Raw genomic sequence first — 18,842 nt, 5'->3', positions numbered from 1 at the left:
CAACGTTAGGCGTTTCAGAACAAATTTGCATGGTTTTGTAACAGGTCTCAAGCTGTAATAGAAAGAGGGCAATAAGTTCACCAACTGCTATTCTTTTCTTAATCCGTTAACAGTCTCCCTATTGGTTCTATCATCGACCTTTCAACAAAAGAGAGGCATAAGCCACTCTTAAAACGAGAATGAGTCCTCTACTATATACCACAATGCTCTTTGGCGTCCGAGCCTGCAGAAGAGGAGAATTTTCAGTGTTCTCTTCTAATCTTCATTTGGCTTCCGTCTTTCCCTTTTTTTTCTTGTATAATTTTTTTTCTCCTCATTTTTGCTGTCGGTCATGCTATCGAGTTTTTGCACTCATCGAAAAAAAAAAAGAATTGGACGCCTGATTCCAAGTTAAGATTCATTCAGTGTTTTACCGGAAAACCGGAAAACAAGGTGAAAAAAGTGATAGTAAAGCGATACAGGGACGTCGCTCTGGGCAAACAATGTCACGTCCCCATACCACGGTGCAGCAAGTTTCTGATTAGGAAAATATTGCGAAGACAAGTCACTCTTGAGATCGGAAGACACAAATATATGCAAGGCGTTTTTCATACGGCTCAGAAAAGGGTATCCAAGTTTCTTACTCTTTGGCCAATGTTTTTAGTCGCTTCAAATGCATTTATCATCGCTGGATTAAAAATTCCCCAAAGAAAATGAGACTTGCATATGCTTTCTGGTTACGACAACAATTAGGGGAACGGAAATATGTGGAAAAAAATAGTGAAAAGGAAAAACAAATGTAAGATTAAAAATCAGCACATTGAATTTGAAAATACGAACTTTCTGTTGGAAAAACTTTTATTGCAACATAATAGTCCTACTAGGTTCAAATGCGCGCAAGAAATGTGCTCACACATCTCTTGTCACATCAGCATTGGTCAGCAGTTTCAGATCAACTAAGGTTCCCGAGCATGAAATTTACAGCCGAGTATCTGATATAACTTCACGAACACCGTTAGCTTTCGGGTGTTTACGGGATCCAAATTTAGCGGGAAGGGATACCTGAGATCGTTTAGATTCTGTAGAAGAACGAGTGGAACGGAAATTTTTCCGCGCGCGCGATTTTTTCCTCTTAGCCACACTTCTGTCGATGTCATTTACTGGTTCCATAGTGACGGGAAATACAAACGGCTCCTCGGACTCCATCCCAAAGTCAATACTTACACAAAAACTCTCAGTATCTCCGTTTAGTATAGTATAGCCTTCTTTCCCATCATATGGCAATGTAAAAGTTTCTAGAATGTCTGTGTCCATTTCAGAAGAGCGTGGGGTCTGGAGCGAGCTTGGCATCTCAGTTGTGGTCGAGCAGTGGTCAAGATGTGTCGCCATGTGATCCATGGAATACCTTCTGTAGCGCGGTCTCTCATTATCATCAGAGAAACAGCTGTCTTCATAGTTTCTAACAGAACTGAAAGAAGAATATTACCCGAAACGATCAAAGCTGATCTAGAAAACTCCCATCACCTTCAAACCAATCTGAAATAAAATTAATCGTGAACAATCGGCCGGGGTTTAATCACCCCTGTTTCCTTCTCTTCAAGTAAGCTATTTTGAGTTCTCATTGGCTCTCCATATTACCTTTCTTCGTTGTTGAAATTATTTTGGTTCTAGCCTTAATGGAGGAGTCAGTCCCTAAATTTGTTTTGGTCGAGGGGGGTTCCACAAACCTCTTCATATAAAGGTCTAAAAAAGTCAAATAGCCCTATCAAATTTTTTTCGAAGCGTTTTTCTGAACTTACCGTGCTAACTTCATCCTTCTCTTACGTATGTGGCGCCTAAAAGGAAAGCGAATCCACCTTAATTCATAACTTGAAATACACCCTATTTAGTTCCTTGCTTTGGTAGCAATGCTGGCAAGTTCGTCAATTACGAGAAAGTTTTGAAATCTGGGGGGGGGTCTTCGGGGAAAGAGATAACATGTGGTGTGAGTTTTATTTTATGATTACGAAAACCTTTAAATTAAAGCTGTAAGAGTAAATAATAACAAACACCGTTTTGCATCTTAAATTTCCTTCTTTCTTGGAACAAAAAAATCAACATTGTAAGAAAAGAACCGCACCTCAATGCAGCTTCGTCTTCTTCTCAGTATGATTTCTTTTATGTGGTTGTTATTATGTAACAGAATTAAAGCGTTTTTATGCAAACAGTTCTGAATCTGCAACATGCCTCCTAATTTCAGTTCACATTGATCACCCTATTGTTATTTTTTTTGGTTAACTAGATCTTTGGATTTACCCACGCCATTTTTACATAATTACAACTACAAGAGAAAACATGGCGACGCTGATTTCGAAAAGAGCAGAAAATTTCTGGAGAATAAGCGCTTGTCAAAGGCGACCCTAGATTTTGGCCAAGTTCACCTTTCTATTTTTGAAAAAATTAGTAATTAAAAAGTGTTGGCGAATTTTAAAAAGCTTAAATTACCGGCCGGGGTACCTTTACTGAGATTTAGATCACATAAGCGCATTGCTGGTTTACTCGACTTACTTAACTTACCTTCCTTCTCTCCATATGACAAGAGTAATAATGATGGCGATGATGAGAACAAATACACAGATTATGATTATTATTTTTGTGTGATCTGTAAACATCAACAGAAAAGCTAGTTAGCCGGAAGGGCGACTTGTCAATGTGAAGCAACGCGAAAGAAATATGTGAATCGAAAAAGATAAGGAAAAAAAACTAAGATAAGAGAAAGAGTGGAGGTGAAGATAAAAAAATTGAAACGCCATTGACAGAAGGTGAAAGAGAAGCTTCACCATTAGCAAGTTCTCCGACAGAAATCGTTGTCGCTGTATTTACACGGTTTTGATTAGCGACATCGATGACCGGGGATCCAAATAAAACATAAGAGATTTTGCATTTGAAGTTATTGGACCCTATTAAATCATTAGACCTTACCGTAAGGTATAATGGTTTTATGCAGATTTTTCATAAAAAAATTTGAAAATTTGACTACGTTTCCAAAGTTAAACTGAAGTTTTATGATGTTCACGGCAAGCTTCAAGGACTAAGTCCTAAAAGTAAAAGAACAATTTGACTGCAAATTTATACGGCAGGGAAATTGCGTGCATACCTTCTTTCGACACTATCGCAATGGTTGTTGGAATTCCTACAGCAGTTGCATTTCCACTTCCAGTCTCAATGAGCAACGAGATGATACTAAACAATGGAGGACTCCCGTGATCCATTGCACGCACTGTTACATTATAGACACACCGAGCAGCAAGCTTCCTTGCCACACTCAAGGTTCCTGTGTACAAATTAATTCTAAATGTCCCATGCGACTCTTTGTTACAGTGGAAAGCCTCTTTGCCATTTGAAACACTTTTCCCTGCGATATCGATGATCGAATACGTTACTTTTCCTCTGAGACTAGTGTCTGGGTCAGCAGCGGTTAGTGTTATGAGCTTGGAGGCTATAGACAAATCCTCTGAAATGTGGATTGGAGACTGAAGACAAGAAAATATTTTGTTGTTGATAACACATATCAGGGCGTCCATATGAGGCCAAAACCTAATTTAAATGGTATTTATAATCAAATGAAATGAATCATATTTTGACGTGCATGTAATACACTCGTAAAAAAAGATGATCCACGTAGGTGAATTACAGAAAAGAAGCCCGAAGAAATACAGGAATGAAGAACCCACTAAAGATTTTCTCACTCCCAGCATGTGGCTTCGTCGCTCAGTTCGTAGTAACTAGTAAATGGGAAGCACGGGCTCGAGTCCCACCTATACCAATGTATGTTCACTGACTTTTACCTGATACACTGTGGGCTCAAACACAGGACTGTTGTCATTGACATCAATCAGAGTCACGATCACCTCGGCAAAACCTTCATGAGGCACCTTCCCACCATCCCTTGCAATCACAGTGAACTTATACACCTTGCAAAAAAAGATGAAAAAAGCGAGTGGGTCATTGGCACTTTAATTGAAAATATTTTATGTTCCTAGTTTGGTAAGAATGAAAAGTAATCTTCGGCCGCAGGTCGACTCACATTCTTCATACTTCATACTCTCAAGGTTGGGGGGGGGATCACACAAGGTTACACGGTCAAACGAAATTTACTCTGATTGTTTGTTTTTTTATCAGAAACCGCCCAGTAAAGCAAAACAGGGTACCCCATTTTTTATGGTGACAGAAATGGTGTTTCGGTGAGGACATTTTCCCGTTGATTTCGGTTAACTTTGTGTTCCTGAGTATCGTAGAAACTGAAAATAGTCAGAAGGAAAAGGGGTTTTTTTGGCATAAAGGACCCCCTAAGCACTAAGCCCGCTGGCGGAGCCCCATACCGAGAAAATGAAGTAACCTGTCAAATTCCGAATAAAATTGGTCGTCACTAGTGACCATACACAATGACCGCGCGATGGAATTTTCTCATGATTAATTGACCAAAAGGAATTTGATTAAAATGAAGCTTTACATGCAGGTTCAGCTAAACTTCTAGATTAGTGTCAGACAGTACTCCTTGAGGATTACAACAAGTTCAACGAGTAATTACAAATTCTTGTTTTATCTGTTTCCAGATGTTTTAATTAAGCGTACCTCTTGTTCCTCTCGGTCAAATGCTCTTGTTGTTAAGATTGTTCCAGTAGTACTGTTCACCTCAAATCTGTTCCTAGCCTCTGGATCGCTATCTGTAGCTATGGTATAAGTTATCCTATGGTTTAAAGAAGAATCCATGTCATTAGCATGAACTGTCAACACAGGAGTCCCAGATGTAATATTCTCATAGACTGCCACAGTATAAGTCTCGGAATCAAACCGCGGTACATTGTCATTTTCGTCATAAATGGCGATGGTGACTACAGCATGCTGTTTGGCTGTGAGAGGGGGTACTCCTCGATCGGTAACGCTGATGATCAAGCGGTAACGTGACACATTCTCATAATCAAGTTTTCTTGCCAAGTAAAGAATTCCTGAGGATTCGTCTATTAGGAAAATGGAATTTTCAGTTGCTGCTGTTATAAAATAGTTTAGAACTCCATTCGACGTACTGTCTTCATCCGTAGCTTGAACTCTGAGCAGCTCCCTTCCAACAGTTGTTACCTCAGAAATAGATATGTTGTAAAGAGAAGGATCGAAGACTGGAAAGTTGTCATTTTCATCAGAAACCTTAATGACAACAGTTGTGAAATCCATGCGTGAGTCAGCGATGCTGACGTCCCGCACAGCCAACTGAAATCGGTAAACCTGCGTCTTTTCAAAGTCCAGGGATTTTCGTACATAGATAATACCCGTAGTTGAATTCACTACAAATTCAAAATCGCGATCTTCTTTCATCACAGAGAAAGCTATCTGACTGTTAGATTTCGAAAGATCAGCATCTATAGCATGTACACGCAAAACAGCCGTTCCGGGCAGCGTGGATTCTGAAATAGTTTCTTCGTAGAACGAGACCTCGAAAATTGGCGAATTGTCATTCATATCTCGAACGGAAATATAAACATGAGCTGGTTCCTCCGCGAATAGTTGCACTTCTCCTTTATCGCGAACAGCTACTGTCAGATGATGCGAAGAGTTCATTTCATGGTCTAAATCTTTTCCAACTTTTAAGGTACCGTCATCATCAACGAAGAACAATTCTTGAGGATCTCCAGTCACAATTGAGTAGACAAGCTGACCGTTAGTTCCAGCGTCCTTATCAGTAGCAGTCAGTTTAAGAATTGAGGTTCCTATCAGTGTCCCTTCAGAAATGGACACGTGGTATCTCAGTGGTTGGAAAACTGGTTTGTACTCGTTTACATCAATCACTGTTACGAGAACTTCGGTGAACGCTGTGTAGTCAGGATCGTGGGCTGATACAAAAAGTGAGTACATTGGTTGTGTTTCACGATCCAGTAGTTTCATGAGGGTTACTTCACCTGAAATTCAGAAAGAATTGAAACAAGGTTGTAGTTAGATATATCGCGGGTATGAGTGGAAAGATGGAGATATCTGGAAACTGTTTCTCAAATAACTTGGGACATTTATTGGCAGGCCCCTGAAAATGATAAAACTTCCCCGGTTATATAGCTCTTGCCTTATCCGTGCGATCAGCTTTCGCTTCGTTCATTATATACTTATTTCCCACAAAACCTTTATAAACGGTGCCAACTGCAAAAATGCACGAGTAATCAAATAACGACTGAGTTTAGTTTTTATATTTTATTGCTTGAGATTTTATTAGACATACCAAAAAGCGTATTTGTGCAAGATCCTCGCAGTAAAGAGAACTATTTAAGCAATAGTGAAAATCAGACCTGAAAAATTTCAGGCCTGTACGGGATTCGAACCACTGACCTCTGCGATACTAGTGCAGCGCTCTACCAATTGAGCTAACAAGCCCACGGGGAGCAGGTCATCAAATTAATTCGACATAAACCCGTAAGATGATAAATCAACTGAACACAACGAATATATGAAATTTATATATCTAAACTGCGATTATAGAAACTTATTTGTGCACGATCCCGTGAAGGCCTGAATTTTTTCAGGTCTGATTTTCACTATTGCTTAAATAGTTCTCTTTACTGCGAGGATCGCGCACAAATACGTTTCTATAACCGCAGTTTAGATATATGAATTTCAGATATTAGTTGTGTTTGATACCAAAAAGCGTAAGAACGCGTCTGCACTGAGTGTCGTTGGACCAAAACTGAAGGAACTACAGCAGCCAATTATAACAAAGGGAGCTATCACAACGAACCCATGTGAATTCCGAGTAAAAGCAAACCAAAAAACAAAAGCAATTCCAGATCACTTTCCATACTCAATTAAATTACTCTTTATTATAAAAAATGTAATATTGGATTACTTTCGAATCTCGTTTGAAAATTATTCTATCCACGCGTTTGTTGTTAAACGTTTACAGCTGCCTCGCCAACGTAACAACTCCTCTCTAAGACAATGCCATTACCTACCCGATGACCTGTTTAGGCTGAATGCGTTCGCTCCAGACCCCGCCAGTATTGTATAGGTCACGTGTGCATTAACGCCGACATCGTCATCTCGGGCATGCAATTGCAACAACACGTGACCAATGGAGGCATTCTCAAGAATGCTAACTTCGTATACTTTCTGGCTGAAGATAGGCGCGTTGTCGTTGAGATCACTTACAGCGATATTAACAACGGTAACAGTTTGTGGCGCATGTTCATCTGCATTAATAGCCGTAAGATATAGCTGAAATATAGATACATGTTCTCGATCTAATGGAATAGTAGTGTAGATTCCAAAATAACTTGATGTGGTGTTTGGCCGCAGTACAAAGGAGTTGTTGGTGTTTCCTGAATTGAAACGAACAAACGAAAAGCATTCAATTCGACTAATTTTGCCAAAACCAAATTAATCACAACAGCCCATCAAAGGGAAGAAAAATATCATAAGGTCAAGGAGAATTCAAAAGAGAAAGAATTAAGCATTCTAAAGGCAGGGGAAACGCGAGTAACCGCGTCGCAACAGGTTGCAGTTTTGCATCAAACTGGTTGAGGTGGCAAGAGTTTCCCAAGCAAATCCATGAATCGAAACCCAGGGCATTTCATAATGAGTAGCACTCAACTGAATATTGCTCTCATTTATACTAATAATTTGGTGGGTCGGATAGTTACCTCAGCCAATCACATTGAGTATACTCAAAGAATCCACCAATCACAGAATTGATTACAGTAACCTTGGCAATGGCTTTTTATTCCAAGCTGGGGATTTCTCAATTTCTAAACCTTTTAAGAGTGTTTTTCAGAAGCTGTAATGGTTAAGTTGTTTAAAGATTGGAATTACAAGCCCTTCTTTCAATGAATACATTATGTTTTCCTACGAAAATTGAAATGGCTACAACGAATTGGTTACAAGACTTGGTGTGGTCCAATTCAGTAATCATACTCGACATAGACCACTTTCATAAATGGCTGCCGGATTAATATTCTTTTGTTTAAATTCAAATTAGCCCTACTGGCCTCGTTCTCCAGTACAAAATTCAAATGAATACAGTATCTCAAGCGAGGCCAGTGGGGCTAATTTAAATTTAAACAAAAGAATATTTATACGGCAGCCATTTATGAAAGTGGGCTATTGAAAATTTCATTAGACTCGAATAGCTCAATGACTCGTATGAATACAGACTGAAATTAACTCCACACGGTCGTATTACCATTATTGATATGAATATTTCTCTCGCAGTTTAAAGCAAAACTGTGTATTTACAAACAAGTAACACTCCATATGACAAACCTGAAATAATCCTGAGAAAGACTTTTGCATAGGTGCTGTGTTTACTCTCTGCCCTCACTGAAATGTTCAGAGTCGGTTGAGACGCAGGACCGTTTTCATTTACAGATACCGTGTAGTTAAGAGAATCAAACACTGGTTGAGGATCTGAAATTTAACCCGCTGCTGGTCAGCTTATGTTTAGGTAAATTTTCTTAAGTAAACCTCTTTGGGGTCAATGCAATAATTAATAGCCTAGGAGATTGTGTAAAGATATAAGGTATTTATCCAAAAGCTACATACTCTAATTAACAAATGGTAAACACCACAGCGTACACTATTGAGTTATGAATGCACGCGGGAGGTTGCTAAGCACGAAAGATGCGTAAGAGTAAAAGTGTCAGGACAATTCTCCACCGCAGCAGCAAAGTCATTATTGAAAACTTTCCTTCTATAATGCGCCGTGATTTTCCTACTTAACCGATTAGCGTTTGTGAGACTTTTGATTAGGTCTCAAGGATATATATGGACGAAGATATGCAAATCTTTAATACGTGTAGAGTCACGGAATGGATTCCATTGAGCTGTATCATTGATTGTACCACTTACCATACACGATCAGACGAGCGATGTTTGAGCTCATTGTTAGGGGAGATATCACAGCCACGCAGGCGTATGCTCCGCTGTCCTCTACTGCTCCATTGGTGACAGCTAGCGAGTTGGAAGTTGCATTCGGCAGCACCTGACAAATCAGAATGAGTTACCTAGTCAGCTAAGCGTGATCAGATCAACCAAGGTAAGTGAATCAAATGTTTTTAGTAACGACTAAAGTGAAGTACTTCTCGATTCAATGTGTCTATTTGCTTTCATTTTTAAACCGACAAAGTAGCACAGAAAATTAATTTGATCATAGTCCTGAGTTTCCTTTCTACAACCGACAATTGTGAAGACTTTCTCAAATAATCAAGAAAGTAATGTTGTATCTTAGCCACCTGGTAATCTTTAAGCCAGCGATAGAGCGGTAAAATCTCTCCGACAGCCTCACATGTCCACGTGACTGAACTGCCAACCCTTGTTCGGAGGTAAGCAGGAGTCAGCTGTTGGATGAGGGCAGGTCCACTGTTAGGACACAGCAGAGGACTGCCTGTGGAAACTATAGTGAAAAGAGATGAATACAATGAAGGGAACCAAAACTCGACTTATCGTACGTAACAAATCCTTCCACGTGAAAAAGTCTTCCATGACATCAAGTGTCCTCCGTTTTGCCATCCTACAACCTTTTTTTTCAAGTAATATGCCAGCAAAACAAGGAAGTAACAGAACATGTTCTTTAGCTGCTAAGAATATATTTTACCAGCAATTTCTTTTCATTATTATTATGACTGTGAAGGTGTAGTCTGATCGTCCGGGTGAGTGTAGTCCTGAGAAGGACTGTTGTCGGTGGTAGTGACTGACGTTTCGACAACCTGTGCGGAAGTCATCATCAGAGTCAAGTGAATGATTGTTGTCAGTAGAATGTTCTTATTCCAGTTCGTGTGAAATGATCGGTTGGTTTTGCCGTGATGTTATTAGCTGTAAGACTCAAGTGACGTAAGTCGGTCGTGATTGGTCTGTTTCGATCTGTCGGTAAAGTTAGGTCGTTCTTTTTCGGTCGTTTGTGATGTTTATGTCGTGAATGAGTCGTTTGTATGGAGCGGGTAGTTGTTGAAATCTGTTTAGGGGAGTCTGTTCTAAGTTAGTAAACCAGCTTTCCAGAGTCAGTCGTTGAAAATAGTCAGTGCTGTAGGTTAGGCATTGCGCAGAGTCCCAGTTAATGTTGTGGTTGGTAAGTCGATGGTGTTCAGCAATGTGATTGCTGACATCACCTTTCCTCGTCGCCCATCTGTGTTCAGTCAGTCTTGTTGTGAGGTTTCTGCCAGTCTCACCGATGTAGGAGGCTTGGCAGTCGGAACAATTGATCTTATAAATCGTTCCCTGTCTGTTCCTCGGTTCGTCTTTGTCTTTAACGTTGGTTAGTAACTGACGTAGTGTGGTGATGGGTTTGTGGGCGACACGGATATTGAAGGGTAGTAAGATGCGCGAGATATTTTCAGACATGCCTTTTATGTACGGTATGGTTGCTGTAGTCGTAGGGGTTGCCGTGTCGTTTGTTTCGGTAGTGACAGTGGGTCGGTGAGTGTTTCGTCGGATGAAGTCTTCGTTGTAGTTGTTCTTCGTAAAAACACGGTGAAGGTATTTGTTCTCGTCGGATAAGCTGTCTGTCGAGTCGCATACTAGTTGTGCGCGTCGTGTTAGAGTTCTGATAGTTGTGGCTTTGTGTGATGTAGGGTTCTAGAATGACTCGTCTAGTAATCTGTCGGTGTGTGTCGGTTTCCTGTAAACTGTCGTCCGTAATGAGTTGTCGTTGTGGCTTACCAGGCAGTCTAGAAAAGGAAGTTTGCCATTTTCTTCGACTTCTCTGGTAAACTTTATGTCAGTGTTTTGTTCATTAAGGTGGCGGTGGAATGCGTCAATTTCGTCGTGTCGAACGGCGGTGAAGGTGTCGTCAACGTAACGTAACCAAAGCGGTATCGTTTGTCGGCAAGTCGAAAGGGCGCGTTCCTCGATGTTCTGCATCACAATTTCTGCTATAACAACAGAAACTGGAGACCCCATGGCAGTGCCGTGTAACTGTTTGTAGTGTTTACCGTTGTACTGAAAGTAAGTAGACGTTAGGCAAATGTTTAGCAAGTCCACAATGTCGTCTGTCGGTATGTCGTCTGTCGGCATTACAATGCACTGAGACTGCAATCCGACAATCTACCGACCCACTACCGAAACCTCACAACAAGACTGACTGAACACAGACGGGCGACGAGGAAAGGTGATGTCAGCAATCACATTGCTGAACACCATCGACTTACCAACCACAACATTGACTGGGACTCTGCGCAATGCCTAACCTACAGCACTACTATTTTCAACGACTGACTCTGGAAAGCTGGTTTACTAACTTAGAACAGACTCCCCTAAACAGATTTCAACAACTACCCGCTCCATACAAACGACTCATTCACGACATTCACGATCAGCTTATCCGACGAGAACAAATACCTTCACCGTGTTTTTACGAAGAACAACTACAACGAAGACTTCATCCGACGAAACACTCACCGACCCACTGTCACTACCGAAACAAACGACACGGCAACCCCTACGACTACAGCAACCATACCGTACATAAAAGGCATGTCTGAAAATATCTCGCGCATCTTACTACCCTTCAATATCCGTGTCGCCCACAAACCCATCACCACACTACGTCAGTTACTAACCAACGTTAAAGACAAAGACGAACCGAGGAACAGACAGGGAACGATTTATAAGATCAATTGTTCCGACTGCCAAGCCTCCTACATCGGTGAGACTGGCAGAAACCTCACAACAAGACTGACTGAACACAGATGGGCGACGAGGAAAGGTGATGTCAGCAATCACATTGCTGAACACCATCGACTTACCAACCACAACATTAACTGGGACTCTGCGCAATGCCTAACCTACAGCACTGACTATTTTCAACGACTGACTCTGGAAAGCTGGTTTACTAACTTAGAACAGACTCCCCTAAACAGATTTCAACAACTACCCGCTCCATACAAACGACTCATTCACGACATAAACATCACAAACGACCGAAAAAGAACGACCTAACTTTACCGACAGATCGAAACAGACCAATCACGACCGACTTACGTCACTTGAGTCTTTCAGCCAATAACATCACGGCAAAACCAACCGATCATTTCACACGAACTGGAATAAGAACATTCTACTGACAACAATCATTCACCTGACTCTGATGATGACTTCCGCACAGGTTGTCGAAACGTCAGTCACTACCACCGACAACAGTCCTTCTCAGGACTACACTCACCCGGACGATCAGACTACACCTTCACATGTTACCCCCGGGTTCAAACCATTTACTGCATTATTATGACTAATGACTATTATTTCCTTTTTGATGATATCAATGAGAGTACTTGGTTATATAATAGAATTTCGTAGGATATCGTGTAATTCAAATCCTTCATAACATGGTTTCAGTCTTATTAAACAAGTACCCTTTCATTTCAAATCAGTCCGGCTCTGGCACGTCCAAATAAACATTTATGAGTTCCCCTCATAAACATACCATGCATTACAACTGAGAATGTGCTCTCCTCGAGGACTTCGAATGATGAATCCGAGCGGACAACGACTGTAAGTGAATCCCATTTAAACAAATGAAGCACAGTGATAATGTTCAATGTGTCGACACCCAAAACGGAAACAGTCTTCCGAGCGTACAGACCAGAGCTGAATGAAAGCCTTCCGTTATGAGCCACTAGCATTTCTAAGTCACTAAGAAACAAAAACAGAATGGAACGTGATGTGCGATTGCAGCGGCGAATCCAAGGGAAGGGTTCGAGGGGTCCATACTCTCCCCCCCGTCCATCAGACCTGTGGATATTTCGAGACTTGTCCGAAACCAAAATTCTCTAAATGACAGGGTCCCTTAGTATTACTAAACTTGAAGTATTTATAATTTGGATATATCAGCAAAGTTGAAATGGTAAATTGGCCACCGTAATGATTACAAAAGCTGACGTTTCGAGCGTTAGCCCTTCGTCGGAGCGAATAGAGGAATTGTGGGTTGTGTGTGCTTTTAAAGGTAGAAAATGGAGCTACGTTATTGGTGGGTGCATGGCAACGAGAAAAACATGAATAAATTAGTGGAATGAAATTTACCATTTCAACTTTGTTGATATATCCAAATTATTTCGTTACTCCCACCGACGCAGCCCCAAACAGTTTCTTTTGAAACTATCAGCCTTTATTCATTTGAAGTATTTATAATTTACTCAAGGAAACAGTTCTGTGTTTTCCAAAGTTTCGAGCTCCATCTGGGTTAAACGTTCAAATGGGATCAAGTATTTGAGAAAATAATAGCTCGTAGTCGGAGGTAGAAAGTGCGATGATGTACTATTCCAGAAAACGTAAAATATTCTGGCCGGTCTAGGGTCAGTTGAGTTTTTTCTCACGTAGTTCAATTATTTATTCCAAATGACTGAGAGCTGCTTTCATTAATTCTTCGCTTCCTAACAACTGTAATGTATGTTTGTTGCAGATATATATATCTTATTAACCAAGCGCGAGGGCCGTACTGGGAGAATATCGGCCCGAGGTCTTGACAGTACGGACCGAGCGCAGCGAGGTCCGTACAAAAAAGACCGAGGGCCGATATTCTTCCAGTACGGTCCTGAGCAAGCTTGCTTAATAAGAGATTTATTATACGACTGAAGTTCAAAGGGACACAAGTGCGGTATCATTCGGGACCATTCGGGACAGTGCCGGGTCCAATACTGAGAGAATATTGACCGGTAATAGAGTATTTTGATTGGTTGATTTTAGTTATTGGCCCTCTGACTGCCCGAGTCGTGTAACAAATAAATATAATCACTTACCATCCCTTTATTCCCGAGCATTGTGAAATCAAATTCACAGTTACAATATAAACACCTGGGTTGAAGACAACAAAAGCTCCATTTCCGGAGAAGCCGCTTATTGTTGTGAAATAGCCAGGACGCTCGGTTATGTTCCAGTTTCCAACTCGCACCCATTCGGAAAGCCTTCGGCCAGAAACGGAAACGTTCGATTCGACGCGAGCAAGAAATCCTTGTACGACATCTGATGGGGGAACTGGTTTAAGGTATAAATTGGACTTGCTGGAGTGTCTTGAGACTATCCAGCGGTCTTCATCGTTTGAATAAACGTGTACTGACACAACTGTGCCCTTATTGAGTGCTAAAGGAACAGCGAGATTTAATGAACAAAGCTCGCCATTGACGCATGTCTTCTTGGACACAACCGCTGTGTCGTTTCCGTTGTTGATAACAATACCAATAATTGCCAAACCACTCGTTTCCAAAAGCTGAATGTTTCCCGTGGCAAAGTAAATACCACTTTTAAAAACCCAAAACCTGTCTGTGGTCTGGTGAATAGAGCCCACTTGGAACTGCCCATTCACGCCAGTAGTTTTCCAGCTAACGAGTTCTTTCCATCCATTTGAGATAAAGGTGACATCGCTGTAACGATCAGCCATGTTCCCTTCTGTTCTATCGCTCTCTGACATAAAGCGCATGGTGAAATAACTTCCTTCGCTTATTTGGAAAGAGGAATTTTTCGATCTCACCATTACACTGACAGTCATACCTCGTAACAGCCTCATACTACCGCTGACCGCAACGACTGCATGAGCACCGCGTTTGACAAAACAACTCGACACCAGTCCACCAGCTGGAGAAGTTTTATCGTTCACGGTAATCTGAAGAAAAGCCATTGCGTACACTTGAGCGTATTTTATCACCACACTTGCTGAGGCGAGATAAATTCCTGATAATGGAACCTTAAAGTTTCCCGCAAGAGAACTGAAGCCATGCCCATCTATATGAAGACCACTGACACCAGATGTTTCCCAGCCTGTTATTTCTTCCCAGCTGGATCGTCTGGTTGTTTGGAAATCGCTTACACGGGCGTAAAATCCTGCTTCTTCGATTGGGTAAATGAGTCGTGCCATTGAGAATCCACTGCCCTCCCAAACTGTGAATGGTGTAAAACTGCCTGATCTTACAGCCACGTGAATCTTCCGGCCTTTTTCGAGGAAAGCAGCTCCAGTGAACAACAAAGTGTACTTTCCTTGTGACTGCAGTTTGTGTTCAGCGGCTGAGAAGCCGGTTATGAGTTCTTGTGAATCCCTTCCTTTGCTATCAGAAACCCTAACAGTTACTTCACATGATTCCGGAGTGTTCGATATAATAATGTTGGCTGATAAGAAGTAAATCCCAGCATGCTTTATGTTCAAGTCTCCACTAAGTGCCTCGTAATTAAAACTACCATCATTTTTAAGAAAGAGGCCATTTGTAAGGTCAGACTGCGTTGCCCAGCCACCAATTTTGGACCACCTTCCAAGATCTAAACTTTTAATCCTTGTGTCACTTTTCCTGGACAAAAATCCAACGTTTCCATATGAAATTTCAGATGGACTCACCAAGAACATTGACAAACTGCTGGTATTTTCAACTCTCCAGTCGGAATCCATATTGGCGCGTGCACGAATTACAGTGTAGTCTCCACGCCTTAGTTGCACCGTTCCAGAGACTGTAACGGTTACGACGTCATTACCCATCGGTGTGTTCTTGCCTTTGATGTAATAAGTATTTTGCAGACCATTGGAAAGAGAAGTTTGGCCATTAACTCCAATATAAACGTCAATGTAAGAACCAGAATAGTCGACATCGACATCCCTTGTGACAAGCATACACGATACAAAGTAGATACCGCTGATAGGGGCCACATAAACTCCGCGGACGCTGTCAAATCCATCGCCATTTTCAAATGCAGCTTTTCTTTCACCACCGGGTTTTGACCACTCGTCAATTTCTACCCAATTCGTTGTCCTAATTGTCGACTGACTTCCTTTAATGGCGTGAAAACTTGGAATTGCAAAAGATTTACCAATGAAAACCACAGAGAACCCACTCTTTTCTAAGACTTCAAAGGTGTCATTGCTTTCTGAGCGGACGTATACCGATAGCTTTTGCCCATTTTCAAGGCTAAGGGAGCCTGCGATATTAATAGTCAGCTGGGTTGGCGGGTAGGCGTGAGTTGCAAACAAGCCGTTACCTTCGTTTGGTTGTTCATCAATAGCGATTGCTGCTGAAACGTGACTTGAAGTGCACATGATCAGATTGGTGGAAACAAAATAAACCCCAGGAGATGTGATCAGGAACCGGGAGCGTCTCTCTCGAAAATTTGAGCAAAAGGAGAAAGCTCCTTCGCCAGTTTGTTTCCAGTCTCTTATCTCATTCCACGCACCTCCCACAATCGCATGTCTTCTATCAAGAAAGCTATTTGCCGCAGGCCAGTAATGGCGGGTTTTCATGACAGAAACCCCACTCCCTCGTTCAATAAACCAGCTCCCAGGGAAACTTGAATGAACGAAAACTAAAAGATGCTGACCTTTGCTGAGTTCTAGCAGACCTGAAAGGGACAACGATGTGTATGTGGATGGTTCAGCATTGTAACGTGTCACGTACAGGTCGGCGTGTCCGTCCAGTTTGGAAGTGCCACTTGATTTAACCAGCAATTCAAAGTTTCCTCTTCCACCGCGAACGAGCAGAGACACCTAATATAGAAATATGACGCGCTTTTTCGATTGAAGTTTATACTTTGTATTAAAATGATTGAAATGTTACCTTCGTTCTATAAATGACAACTTTAACCTACTCAGATCGATATCTCCGCTGGACACTTATAAACCTGGTGAGGCGCATCAGCTCCCGTTTACTTTACAGACTTTACACTCCTACTATCAACGATGCTTGTGTTACGACCCATAACCATTGAGTTGCAAGTTTGATTTGAATTTAAGATACAGGACCCTTTTTAAGAAACACGACACAATCAGCTGGACTAAGTTTTGGCCTGGTTACCTTGCAGTGTTTTGTCAAGCCTCCTTGACAGTTTGCTTGTACCCATTTCTACTCCTCAGAGGAGTAGGGGATGTTAAAGGATAGTATGTTAGCTTTTATTAAAAACTGGATCATTGAATAATGCTATTCAAGACTTTTTATTGGTTTAGCCATTATGGTTTATGAGCCAATATACCATAATCTACAAATATGGTAAGCGTACGCGTCAGCTTAAAATTTGATGAATTATTTTATAAATTCTTAAAGAGACATTGATTCTTTTGAAGCTGTATTATAATCTAGTTTTATTGTATTTATAATCTTTGAATAGTTACATTGTTCGACTAGTTAGTTCTATTTTTAATCTCTATGGCTTAGAATATATTACTTACTTTAGTTTTGAGGGCCACTGGTTTATCAGCGCAAGCTGTTATGTGTATACCCTCTTTAAATAAAGTCGATTATTATTATTATTATTATTATTAAATTAAAAGGGAGCTAAAAAATTTAATAAAATTTAATAATTTTTATTTAACGTTTTTAATAAAACAATTATTCAACTCGCGCTTGTTGGGTATGAGATGATTATTGCCAACTCGGCGCTACGCGCCTCATTGGCTATCTATCATCTCATATCCAACAAGCGCTCGTGAAATAATTGTTAAATAGCACAATACACTGACTCACCACTAACCATTTGGTCACCAGTTGAAATTTTACCAACATAATTCATGTTACGCCACAACTGATGATTGGATAGTAGAAGAATAAAGGAAAGAAAGAACGGAGAGACGAAACTTACAGCTATGTAGTATACTCCTCCCTGGGTACAGCTGAACCTCCCTCTTCGAAACACTTCTGGGTTGTAAAACTGAACGTGCGCATTGAGAGGAATGGCCCAGGTAGATATTTCCATCCAACCAGTACCTGGAATTTCATTGATAGTTTGAGTAACAGTAGACAAACCTTGATGGGAGCTCTGATTAAAGGTGTCGATGTAACTTAGAGAAAATCCGCTGTTCTGATGAATCGAAAGCTTTGCAGTTGGGTTGGAAGAGTTGATATTAAGTGAAATTTTGTCTCCTTTTTTGAAGTAAAACACCCCATGTAAGTTCATAGTGAAAATTGTATCAGCACCAACAACACTTTCAACAAGAGGAGGATCAAGAACGTTGCCGCTGACCGACAAATACAGTTTGTACAAGCCCGGTCCAGCTTGTACCCGAACATTTGAGGCTACAAAGTAGATACCGTCGCAAATTGGTACAAATTCTCCCGTGGATGTCGAAAATCCAGCGAGGCTTTCAAACAATCCCTGGGAACTACTTGTCTCCCAGTTGCGAAGAATTTGTGACAAGGGAAATGGACTAAACGTTATTGCACCCTGTTTTATAGCGGAAAATGCCGGGAACGATCCAACAGAACCAGAATAACGTAAGGAAAACTGGCTGTCATCTTCAATGAACCAATCTGTGTCTTCTTCTGAATGAATGAAAACAGAGATTCGATCTCCTGATCTCAGGTCCATGAATCCACTGACAGTTAAACTGAAGTCTGCTCCTGGCTGACCTTGCTTGACAGCATTCATTGCTTTGTTTCGCTTGTCTATCTGTCCATTCAAGATGAAAGCTGCTTGGAACACTCCGATGTCCGCTTGAGACAAATGCACACTGACTGAGACAAAGTATATTCCCGACTTCGGCAGCTCAAACCTTGACTGCTTATTCACTAAGGGTGCCCCAAATAGAAAGTGCCCAGTGTCCGACGACCGAGTATGAGCCCACCCCCTGACCTCTGACCACCCACTCGTTGACTGAGGCATTCGTGCTCGTAGAACAAGACTGATTCCAATCTCGGGAAATGCTGTAGACGAAGAATTAATTGTAATGTGATATAGCATTTTAAAGATCGTGACGTTTGAATGTGAAATCGTAGCACGCATCATTTAGCCATTAGCTTGAAAGTTAACAGATAAATCTTAGATATCTATTGTAAATGATGGTAAATTTCTGTTGGTCCTGCTCTTTGGTTTGGAGTTCGTAAATAGATGGGCGACTTCGAGAAAGAAAGCCGTTCGGTGAATTATTTTTTTCTAAAAAGAAAAAGTTGCGAAAG

At 41.1% G+C, this 18,842-nt stretch overlaps 1 protein-coding gene across 1 annotated transcript; it reads right to left on the bottom strand.

Annotated features, from left to right (window-relative positions):
• Positions 1–783: 783 nt before the first annotated feature.
• Positions 784–18,627, bottom strand: LOC111328396 (uncharacterized). Its single transcript, XM_088740023.1, has 13 exons — positions 17,530–18,627; positions 13,722–16,441; positions 12,410–12,618; positions 9,225–9,385; positions 8,842–8,974; positions 8,257–8,400; positions 6,951–7,316; positions 4,594–5,912; positions 3,807–3,932; positions 3,116–3,491; positions 2,536–2,620; positions 1,779–1,814; positions 784–1,447 (listed from the first exon to the last, which is right to left on the bottom strand). Exons 1-13 carry the CDS (start codon positions 18,625–18,627, stop codon positions 958–960), a joined length of 7,263 nt encoding a protein of 2,420 aa, XP_088596149.1. The 3' UTR covers positions 784–957.
• Positions 18,628–18,842: the final 215 nt, after the last annotated feature.

Source organism: Stylophora pistillata, chromosome 12 (genome assembly GCF_964205215.1).
Source record: "Stylophora pistillata chromosome 12, jaStyPist1.2, whole genome shotgun sequence".
NCBI lineage: Eukaryota > Metazoa > Cnidaria > Anthozoa > Scleractinia > Pocilloporidae > Stylophora > Stylophora pistillata.
Note: the sequence above shows the minus strand (reverse complement) of the source record. Positions and strands in the feature narration are given on the sequence as shown.